The following is a 12218-nucleotide window of genomic DNA, read 5'->3' as shown; positions in this document are numbered from 1 at the left end:
GTGATGTCTCAGTCGCCTCTATGGATGTAGGGTGAGGTCTTGAACGTCGCCAGGGCCACGCCGCCTGCTGAATCTTGCTTGTGTAATTGTGTTTGATTGTGTACCTTCGTACCCTGACGACGGCTCATAATATCAATCACATGTTTGTCTGGTCCAAACTCGATTATTTCCACGCAGCCGTCACATGGCTGAAATGTTGATGATGACGGCGTGAAACAACAACCAATCAAAACAAACAAATAACACAACTACCCGACCACTAATATACAGCTGTGAACAATGTGAGGTGAGGTGAAATGGCGTCGCGTCCAAGATTATTGCACTTAAAGAGCGACGTGCATGTACGTGTGTGTGAGGCTGCTTTTACTAGCACGGACTGATGCCGATTTATAGTGCTAGCACACTGAGATACCATGCCGCAGTTTAACATGAATACCCCACTCAGACACAGTATACTGACTCCGAGCCGACCAGTCCTTGTTTTAGCCCCTAAATGCTGAGCGCCAGACAGGATAACAACAAGTACCATATTTTAACGTCTTTTGGTATGACGCGGCCGGGGATCGAACGCCGGACCTTCCGCTCTCCGGGCGGACGCTCTACCACTAGGCCACGGAGGCGGTCTGTGAACAATGTACGTTATCGACATAACGAAGGGCATACACGATCCTCACCAAGCCACACTGACCGCGGAATTCTCCTTGGACATGTGGTATGAACCATTTGCGTCAGAGTGGGTCATGCTTCACCGACTGGGTTGACCATTGTCTAAATGACCACTCCCTCACCTCCCCCGCAACACACATTGCTCACTGATATTATCTCACGTAATCGCTATTTTTAAGACAAGAAATATAGTTTCATATCAACGACACGATTTCTCATTTTAATCAACAAAGCAATACTACTGCGTTGTTTGTAAATTAACATGGCTGAATAAATGACACTTGTCAAAGTAAATGACCTCGTGAAAGTGGACGGAGATCTGACTGACGGGAAGAGTTATTCGTATAATTCAACATCTGAACACATTTAATGTCTTTGTTGTTAAAACTGCATATGGCCAGATTGAAGTTCCAAGGCTCAAATTGCGAGCGTTTCAAGACTGTTTCAAGATCAACCCCACCAAGTCCGGGTTTGCCAGCGTCTGTGTTAGAGGACTTGCTGTTTGAAGAACTTTTCGACCCCCCGAATCCAAACGCCGGACTTATTGCAAACAGGTTTGTCTTTGTGGATGATGGCATCGATAAGATCTTAACTGTGAAACTGAAAACACAATGAAAAAGAAAAGCCTACACTTGACTTTAGTTCAAAGATTCACACGTTTTTCAAACAACACACGATGTCCATACAACTTGATGTCCCCTCAATCTGCACAGTGCGTGTTTCCCATCAGTCACATTTGTCTCAAATCACACACAATGTCCATACAACCTGATGTCCCCATCAGTCTGCACAGTGCATGTTTCCTATCAGTCACACGTTTCTCAAACCACACACAATGTCCATACAACCTGATGTCCCCATCAGTCTGCACAGTGCGTATTTCCTATCAGTCACACGTTTCTCAAACCACACACAATGTCCATACAACTTGGTGTCCCCATCAATCATCACAGTGCATGTTTCCCATCAGTCACATTCGTCTCAAACCACACACGATGTCCATACAACCTGGTGTCCGGATTCTACAATAACGCCGGTTCGGTTGTCGATCCTTGTTCTCAGCTGTCTCATATCTGAGTCAAGTCGGGTCACTCCTTCCGACACTGGGACAGCAATCGTACTTTTCAAAGATCACCTACTTCTCGTAACTTTTCTCCAACCAAGAACATTCCGTCTATGTTATTACAAGTTTTGGCATTATTTTCACTTGAAACTTTCTCTCCCTTAAGTGTGTAAACCCCGAATATGCATTATAATACCGACCACTTAAAACGCCCAAACTCTTGAGTTTGTAAACCCCGAATATGCAATATTATACCGACCACTTGAAACGTTCTCTTCCTTAAGTGTGTAAACCCCGAATATGCATTATAATACCGACCACTTGAAAGGTTCTCTTCCTTAAGTGTGTAAACCCCGAATATGCATTATAATACCGACCACTTGAAACGTTCTCTTCCTTAAGTGTGTAAACCCCGAATATGCATTATAATACCGACCACTTGAAACGTTCTTTTCCTTAAGTGTGTAAACCCCGAATATGCATTATAATACCGACCACTTGAAACGTTCTCTTCCTTAAGTGTGTAACCCCCAATTATGCATTATAATACCGACCACTTGAAACGTTCTCTTCCTTAAGTGTGTAAACCCCAATTATGCATTATAATCCCGACCACATGAAACGCTGTCTCCTTAGTAGTATATAACGGGGGTCGTTATATACTACTCTCTTTTGAGTGTGTAAACCCCAAATATGCATTATGATATCGACAAGAAATGTGGACTGTTTTTAGACAATGAAGCGTCGAAGTTACCCAACAGTCCCGTAACCATCGAATACGTGTCATGTTATACGTTGTTCGAGACAAGGACAGTACGATATCGAGTTACGCGTTGATAGAGACAAGGACTTACGATATCAAACCCAGCGAGAACGTTTTAACAGGGACAATAAGGTTGATTCAGCTGTAACTTCACAAGGTGTCATCCAGGACAGTGTGTTAGTGTATATTTGCCTGACCTGAGACAACTGATCGTGATAAGATTTGTAGGTAAAGAAGGAGATTTGGCCCGTGTGTCTGACTGACGTTAATTACCGGACATTTCTTGACCAGCTGTGGAGGTCCAGCATGTCCGTCCTCAGCCTCTGGCCAAGCCTCATGGTGAGTGTGCAGGAAGGCCCTTGTATGTGTTCATATACCTGACGTGCACAAACAACGTTTCCAGGTGAACAGCTGCTCGTGTTCACGATCCATTGTTATCATTTCGGCTATAAGGTCATTTTTTCTTGAGGAAACAACTGACGTTGTGCCTGCACAAACGGTTGATGTCATGGACCTATCCTTTTGGTGGTTGATGTCACGACTGATGTTTGATATGTCCATACAACTTTAGTGTTGTGAGTAACGGCTTCATTGATGCTATCATGGCTGGTAGTCAGAATGTCGAAACAACCTTTGTGTTGCGAGTAACGGCTTCATTGATGCTATCATGGCTGGTAGTCAGAATGTCGAAACATCCTTTGTGTTGTGAGTAATGGCTTCAGTGATGATATCATGGCTGGTATTCAGAATGTCGAAACATCCTTTGTGATGTGATTGACGGCTTCATTGATGATATCATGGATGTATTCAGAATGTCCAAACAACCTTTGTGTTGTGAGTAACGGCTTCAGTGATGATATCATGGCTGTATTCAGAATGTCGAAACAACCTTTGTGTTGTGAGTGACGGCATCAGTATTCTTTCTATGTAAAACATTTCAGTCAGTTGGAACCACTTCAACGTTGTCTCAGTGTAATAATGCCTCTTTGAATTTCTTCACAATGTTTATGTTTTACTGTCAACATAATGTATGACATTGTTTAGCTTGAGTCTCTGTCTGCAGCTACTGGTGGCCTATGTTAAGGGCAGACACATCGCAATGGAAGCGCCTGTCAGTAAGTACACCAGTTACCGAGTACACTGGTTAGTGAGTACACTATAGCTAGGCGTAGACATACTATGAACAGTCACTATATGTAAGAACGACTCTAGACAGTCCTTCTGTAGTTACATTGCCCTTGCCCCTGATATGTTTGATCTCAAGATTCAAATCTCCCAAAGGCAAATCCACCTCCCAATCTCTGTTTTCTCTTCTTAGTTTTGAGACGAAGGGTCTGTGGATTGTGATCAGTGAATACTGGGATAATGGGATACACGGTAGTCTCTAAATAAATCTCAAACTGTTGACAAAATTAAAGCAAATGTTTCCTTCTCTGTAGAGTAATATTCTGGTGCTTCTAAAATTTGTTTGGTCGATGCCATATGCAAGTGAGTTAACTGACTACAAAAGTCCAGTTTCCACCCTTGCCGAACTAGGCTGGTATTATGGAGTTACATTTAACAACTTGTAACTAAGGGCAATACGCTGTGGTTTTACCTTCATCACACTTGTTCTCAGTTTCAATATAGAACATCTTGAAAATATTTTTAAGAGTTTGATAGAACCTCTCCAACACAACTTGTAACTAAGGGCAATATGCTGTGGTTTTACCTTCATCCCACTTCTTCTCAGTTTCAATATAGAACATCTTGATAATATTTTTAAGAGTTTGATAGAACCTCTCCAACACAACTTGTAACTAAGGGCAATACGCTGTGGTTTTACCTTCATCACACTTGTTCTCAGTTTCAATATAGAACATCCTGATAATATTTTTAAGAGTTTGATAGAACCTCTCCAACACAACTTGTAACTAAGGGAAATACGCTGTGGTTTTACCTTCATCACACTTGTTCTCAGTTTCAATATAGAACATCTTGATAATATTTTTAAGAGTTTGATAGAACCTCTCCAACACAACTTGTAACTAAGGGCAATACGCTGTGGTTTTACCTTCATCACACTTGTTCTCAGTTTCAATATAGAACATCTTGATAATATTTTTAAGAGTTTGATAGAACCTCTCCAACACAACTTGTAACTAAGGGCAATACGCTGTGGTTTTACCTTCATCACACTTGTTCTCAGTTTCAATATAGATCATCTTGATAATATTTTTAAGAGTTTGATAGAACCTCTCCAACACAACTTGTAACTAAGGGCAATACGCTGTGGTTTTACCTTCATCACACTTGTTCTCAGTTTCAATATAGAACATCCTGATAATATTTTTAAGAGTTTGATATAACCTCTCCAACACAACTTGTAACTAAGGGCAATACGCTGTGGTTTTACCTTCATCCCACTTCTTCTCAGTTTCAAAATAGAACATCTTGAAAATATTTTTAAGAGTTTGATAGAACCTCTCCAACACAACTTGTAACTAAGGGCAATAAGCTGTGGTTTTACCTTCATCCCACTTCTTCTCAGTTTCAATATAGATCATCTTGGAAATATTTTTAAGAGTTTGATATAACCTCTCCACCACAACTTGTAACTAAGGGCAATACGCTGTGGTTTTACCTTCATCACACTTGTTCTCAGTTTCAATATAGAACATCTTGATAATATTTTTAAGAGTTTGATATAACCTCTCCAACACAACTTGTAACTAAGGGCAATACGCTGTGGTTTTACCTTCATCACACTTGTTCTCAGTTTCAATATAGAACATCCTGATAATATTTTTAAGAGTTTGATATAACCTCTCCAACACAACTTGTAACTAAGGGCAATACGCTGTGGTTTTACCTGCATCACGCCCTGCTTATACATGACATGCTAACACAGTCCTGTCTTGTAATGTGACCATTGATCAAGCTGAACTACTATGAGTAAGTCATTCATGATGAGAAACTTGATTGAAACTTCAAAATAACGTAACGTTCCTCAATGGAATGGCTTCCAGGAATCTGCATGATGCAGACATGATTTAAAACATCACAGTGTGTAACAACGTCATTGTATGTTATAACGTTACTGTGTGTAACAACGCCATTGAGTGTAATAACGTCACTGTGTGTAATAACGTTACTGTGTGTAACAACGCCATTGTGTTTAATAACGTCACTGTGTGTAATAACGTTACTTTGTGTAACAACGCCATTGTGTGTAATAACGTCACTGTGTGTAATAACGTTACTGTGTGTAACAACGCCATTGTGTTTAATAACGTCACTGTGTGTAATAACGTCACTGTGTGTAAAAACGTCACTGCGTGTAACAACGTCACTGAGTGTAATAACGTCACGTCACTGCTTTCAGTCTTGCTTGACAACGGTATAAGGATATATACCGAAACGTCGCTTTTTTTACAGTATTAAAGAAGTAGTTATCCATAAAATTGTGTCTATCTTGTCATCCACCAGCTTCTAAGTAATGCCTATCAAACAAGTCACTGCGTGTAAAAACGTCACTGTACGTTATAACGTCGTTGTGTGTAGTAACGTCACTGCGTGTAACAACGTCGCTGAGTGTAATAACGTCACTGCGTGTAACAACGTCACTGTGTGTAATAACGTCACTGTGTGTAATAACGTAACTGTATGTTATAACGTCGTTGTGTGTAATAACGTCACTGCGCGTAACAACGTCACAGTTTGTAATAACGTCACTGTGTGTAATAACATCACTGCGTGTAACAACGTCACTGTGTGTAATAACGTCACTATGTGTAATAACGTAACTGTGTGTTCCAACGCAAATGAGTTTCACACCGTCAATGTTCGTAACAACGTCACTGTGTGTAACAACGTCACTGTGTGTAACAATGCAATTGTATGTAATAACTCCAATGTGTGAAACAACGCCAATGTGTGTAACAACGTCACTGTGTTTAATAACGTAACTGTGTGTTATACGGTCACTGTGTGTAATAACGTCACTGTGTGTAATTACGTCCCTGTATGTAATAACGCCATTGTGTGTAATAACGTCACTGTGTGTAACAACGCCATTGTGTGTAATAACGTCACTGTGTGTAATAACGTTACTGTGTGTAACAACGCCATTGTCTGTAATAACGTCACTGTGTGTAATAACGTTACTTTGTGTAACAACGCCATTGTGTGTAATAACGTCACTGTGTGTAATAACGTCACTGTGTGTAATAACGTTACTGTGTGTAACAACGCCATTGAGTGTAATAACGTCACTGTGTGTAATAACGTTACTGTGTGTAACAACGCCATTGTGTTTAATAACGTCACTGTGTGTAATAACGTTACTTTGTTACAAAAGCCATTGTGTGTAATAACGTCACTGTGTGTAATAACGTTACTGTGTGTAACAACGCCATTGTCTGTAATAACGTCACTGTGTGTAATAACGTCACTGTATATAATAACGCCATTGTGTGTTATAACGTCACTGAGTGTAATAACGTTACTGTGTGTAACAACGCATCTGTATGTAATAACGTCACTCTGTGTTTTCCCAGACAACGACGTGTTGTGCAGATCCTGTAACGACGCTTCTTCACCCGAGTCCTGTACGGCCTTCGAAATGTGTGGCCAGGACGAGGTAAGGGGGCCTTGTAAACATGACACACATATACCTACATCACATTACTAGCCAGCTGCCAGGCCAACTGAACTACACTCTAGTATATTGTGTATCGTATCTACAATGTAAAGTAAATCTAGAAGGCTACAACTTTAACCATGTTGCATATTTGATCTTTTAATCTGTGAAATACTTTAAATAGTTTTGTATCGTAAATCGTATCTATTTAACTTACCACTGTGTTGGAACAAATTGATTTACAGTAGACTATTGGCTTATCTGTGTTGATCAGATCTGCTTCACCCGAGAGTATATAGACGACACAGGCCACCACGCCTACAGGCTGGGATGTGAGAGCAGGCAGGTGTGTATATACATGTAGAGGACACAGGCCACCACGCCTACAGGCTGGGATGTGAGAGCAGGCAGGTGTGTATATACCTGTAGACGACACGGGCCACCACGCCTACAGGCTGGGATGTGAGAGCAGGCAGGTGTGTATATACATGTAGAGGACACAGGCCACCACGCCTACAGGGTGGGATGTGAGAGCAGGCAGGTGTGTATATACCTGTAGACGACACGGGCCACCACGCCTACAGGCTGGGATGTGAGAGCAGGCAGGTGTGTATATACCTGTAGACGACACGGGCCACCACGCCTACAGGCTGGGATGTGAGAGCAGGCAGGTGTGTATATACCTGTAGACGACACGGGCCACTACGCCTACAGGGTGGGATGTGAGAGCAGGCAGGTGTGTATATACATGTAGAGGACACGTGTCAGACGTACAAATTTGGTTATTTAAAGTGTAAAGAAAATTCTGAAAGAATTAGCAAGAGAAAATGGTATTTTTCAAACATGTGACATAAGTATTGATTCTGAATGATTTGAATGTATATTTTATTGACTGTTATGATATTATTCTGTCTAGAAATGCTATTTGAAACATCTTAAGTTGTACAAACGACTAGCGGATGAAGTGACAATTATCCAGCTGTAATATATTTATTTTCATTTAAGAAGGGTTTAAGAGTGTGTTATCATAGCCAACATTCCTCCAGTTATATCTCTGACGTTAAGTCAAAGTGGAAGAGTCAGTGTTGTCAGAGATTGACTCCAATATTCTGAAAACCCCTTTCCAGTACCCAGGGTGCAAAGTCAGGGTGGTTTCAGAACAGAATTAGTCCAATAATTTTCAACTAATTCTGTCCTAGCAAGTAGGTTGTAGTCGTAAAGTAGAACTGAATGTTATCTATATCACAGATCTGTGGCATGTACAGAACTTTCCAGACAATGGTAGGTTGTATAAAAGCTAAAATGGATAGAATGCAAGCATGTTATGAGAAATAAGCAGGCCACTGTAGCTTGATAATGCCCCCATATTGCTTGACGACGCTCCAATATCACGCCCGTTGTTAGGTGACGTCATAGAATAGGGATAGGTGACGTCAAGTTCAATACTGACGTCATCTGGTTTGTTTTATGACGTTTCCATATTTGTAAAAGTGAGTCAGTGACATTCGTGTTTATCGCAGTAAATGTTTCAAAACCGATATTGTTTCTTTTTATTTGATAGCAAATCCCATCCATTTTAGTTATTATAAAGTAACGCTATTTTTCAGGGCATTGTCATTTGCGGAAACCCTCGGTCTTTTCAACTGCGCTCCTGCGTCGGGCAGTTAATGGAAGACCTCGGGCTTCTGCAAATGATAATGCCCTGATAAATAGCGTTACCCTTAGAGTAATGTAGGATAGCTGAGTGTAATCAATTACAGATCTGTGACATGTACAAGACTCTACAGACGATGGTAGGTCGTCGTACATCCCACCCCAGGCTATGTTTCCAGTGCTGTGACACAGTCCAGTGCAACCCTCGTCTCTGTGCAACAAGCTTCAACTTTACCCTGCTCACCCCAAAAACTACAACCCGCCTAACTTCTACTACCCTAACTACTACAACCACGACTTCAACTAGTACGACAACCACCGTCACTACAACTACAACCACTGCAGGTAATCTACAGCAGGGCCATCTGTGTGCAGATCTCATGGATCAGGTGCCCTCGAAAACGAACAACTTACGAAATGGGTACAGATCTACGGGGTCAGGTTCCCTCTATCACGGGCAGAGAATGTGTGCCTTGTGACAGCTGCAGTTGGCGTCCTGTTTGCAGGCCCCTGGTGGAAGAGGTGCCTTCCATCAAGGGCAGAACTGGTGTGCCGTGTGGCAGCTGACCTCCTGTTTGCAGGCCCCTGTGGAACAAGTGCCTTCCATCACGAGCAGAACTGGTGTGCCATGTGGTAGGTGACCTCCTGTTTGCAGGCCCCTGGTGGAAGAGGTGCCTTCCATCACGGGCAGAACTGGTGTGGCATCTGACCTACTGTTTGCAGGCCCCTGGTGGAACAGGTGCCTTCCATCACGGGCAGAACTGGTGTGCCATGTGACAGCTGTCCTCCTGTTTGCAGGCCCCTGGTGGAACAAGTGCCTTCCATCACGGGCAGAACTGGTGTGGCATCTGACCTACTGTTTGCAGGCTCCTGGTGGAACAGGTGCCCTCCATCACGAGCAGAACTGGTGTGCCATGTGACAGCTGCAGCTGGCCTCCTGTTTGCAGGCCCCTGGTGGAACAAGTGCCTTCCATCACGGGCAGAACTGGTGTGGCATCTGACCTACTGTTTGCAGGCTCCTGGTGAAACAAGTGCCCTCCATCACGAGCAGAACTGGTGTGCCGTGTGGCAGCTGACCTCCTGTTTGCAGGCCCCTGGTGGAACAGGTTCCCTCTATCAGAGCAGGTGTGTCTTGCAGCAGGTGACTGTCTGTCTTTAGACCCTCGGATGAACATGTGCCTTGTGACATGTTCCTTCACTGGACGAAACACGCACATTTGATATTACTTAGGAGAACAGTGTGCCAACGCGATAAATAGACAAATAAAAAAAAATCTGACATGAGCAAGTGTTTACAAACTATTTCATCACATCTCAGTGTAGAAACATTCCAAGGTTGTATTTACCAGGGGTAGTACTGTGAGTCACACAGTGTTTGACATTGCAGGCCCGCCGTGTATTGACCAGGGACAGTACTGTGATTAACGCAGTGTTTGACATTGCAGGTGGGCCGTGTATTGACCAGGGACAGTACTGTGACTAACACAGTGTTTGACATTGCAGGTGGGCCGTGTATTGACCAGGGGTAGTACTGTGACTAACACAGTGTTTGACATTGCAGGTGGGCCGTGTATTGACCAGGGGTAGTACTGTGACTAACACAGTGTTTGACATTGCAGGTGGGCCGTGTATTGACCAGGGACAGTACTGTGACTAACACAGTGTTTGACATTGCAGGTGGGCCGTGTATTGACCAGGGGTAGTACTGTGATTAACGCAGTGTTTGACATTGCAGGTGGGCCGTGTATTGACCAGGGGTAGTACTGTGAGTCACACAGTGTTTGACATTGCAGGTGGGCCGTGTATTGACCAGGGGTAGTACTGTGATTAACGCAGTGTTTGACATTGCAGGTTGGCCGTGTATTGACCAGGGGTAGTACTGTGAGTCACACAGTGTTTGACATTGCAGGTCCGCCGTGTATTGACCAGGGACAGTACTGTGACTATTGGGCCTCTTCGGGAGAGTGCACAAGAAACTCGGGCTATATGCTGATGTACTGTCGACGTAGTTGTAACCAGTGTTGACAATTAAACATCCAGATCAGCGTTTGGTAAAGCGAAGGGATATTTATATTTATTTGATGTACATTAAAATGTCTTCTTAAACGAATTTGCATAAAGAGAGCAATGTCTTTTAGAAGAATCAGTCAGAAGAAATCTAGTATACAACAGGGTCGGTCGGGTAGCCCAGTGGTTAAAGCGTTCGCTCGTTACGCCGAAGACCCGGGTTCGATTCCCGACAAGGGTACTACGTGTGAAGCCCATTTCTGGTGTTGCCCGCCGTGATATTGCTTGAATATTGCTAAAAGCGGCGTAAAATCAATCTCACTCACTCACTAACATAACGTGTTCAAAAAACATTTCCAAATCGTTGAAGGACATTTTCCGTTTAATCGTAATTGTCACGATTGAAAAATCCTTCAACTGTGATATACGAGATGCCTTTTCAGTTGCCGCGATGACATTAAACACTGTCATAGTAATTATATTGCATAATGGAATACTTCGATAGTCTGTTCATAAGTGACATTAGGGACGTAATACATTGTATGTTAATACTAAATGAACAATTCGTCCTCTAAATCCAAGAAAAAGTAGACTAATGGTATAGCAGTATGTGTACGCTTGATTCAAAAAACGTAATAACCGAGTAAACCCTTTAATTGCAACGTTTCACTTACTTCAATAAATCAGTTTATTGGGCAATAAGGCCTCAGGCCCATTAACAGATATAGACAATATAGTTTCACATCAAGTGCTGCATGAAATAATGTTTACAGGTAAGGAAAACGAAGACAGATAGCATCTTTGGCTAAGTTCTCAAGACAGTTTACATCAGAAGAGTTTAACATTCTAACTAAACTAGTGTCCAAAAGAAACGATACCAACTTATTTTCAAAATTGTTTTTTACTAAGTGAATTGTCAACTATGAAAAAGTGCCAATTCGTATTGCACATCCCAAACACAGCATAGTCGATAAAAAAATACCAGGAACACGTGATCACTTCCGGGAAAAAAACGTAAATTTCGTGAAAGTGACATTTCCCTCTCTAGCATGTTCTGCGCGTGCAGAAAAACTGTATAAAACGGCTGATCAGACACGTTGATATCACAGCAACAAAAAGAACACAAGATATGCCACGTTTGACAGCCATCGAGAGAGAGAGAGTCGTTGGAATGGTCCAACAAGGAGCGTCACACGTCGACGTCGCCAGAAGGTTGGGCTGCGCACGCATCACTATCACCAGGTTGATGCAGCGGTTACGTCAGACAGGTCAGACGTCAGACAGGCCCAGGAGTGGAAGACCACGAGTAACCACGCCCCGTGAAGATCGTTACATCCGGGTATTACACCTGAGGAACCGCACCGTAACAGCGACGTCCACGGCGGCTACAGCACTGGGACACAGGATCAGTCGACAGACCGTCTACAGGAGACTACGGCAGTATG

General features: G+C 42.7%; 1 protein-coding gene across 1 annotated transcript; it reads left to right on the top strand.

The window, feature by feature from the left end:
• The first annotated feature begins 2634 nt into the window (after positions 1–2634).
• Positions 2635–10822, top strand: LOC139477208 (uncharacterized). The gene is made up of 6 exons (XM_071259767.1): positions 2635–2831; positions 3556–3607; positions 7031–7113; positions 7388–7459; positions 8874–9111; positions 10676–10822. The coding sequence occupies exons 1-6, from the start codon at positions 2799–2801 to the stop codon at positions 10789–10791; spliced, it is 594 nt and encodes a 197-aa protein (XP_071115868.1). The 5' UTR covers positions 2635–2798; the 3' UTR covers positions 10792–10822.
• The last annotated feature ends 1396 nt before the right edge of the window (positions 10823–12218 follow it).

Source organism: Haliotis cracherodii, unplaced genomic scaffold (assembly GCF_022045235.1).
Source record: "Haliotis cracherodii isolate W230 unplaced genomic scaffold, xgHalCrac1.p SCAF_32, whole genome shotgun sequence".
Lineage (NCBI taxonomy): Eukaryota > Metazoa > Mollusca > Gastropoda > Lepetellida > Haliotidae > Haliotis > Haliotis cracherodii.
The sequence above is the reverse complement of the archived record's forward strand: the minus strand, read 5'-3'. Positions and strand labels throughout refer to the sequence as shown.

What these genes read in the sequence shown, in the direction of transcription:
- LOC139477208 (XM_071259767.1), top strand. Translation starts at nt 2,799, where the DNA reads ATGTCCGTCCTCAGCCTCTGGCCAAGCCTCATG. An exon ending in TGGGATGTGAGAGCAGGCAG is followed by an intron (nt 7,460 to 8,873) that starts GTGTGTATATAC and finishes AATCAATTACAG; the next exon opens with ATCTGTGACATGTACAAGAC. An exon ending in TACAACTACAACCACTGCAG is followed by an intron (nt 9,112 to 10,675) that starts GTAATCTACAGC and finishes TTGACATTGCAG; the next exon opens with GTCCGCCGTGTATTGACCAG.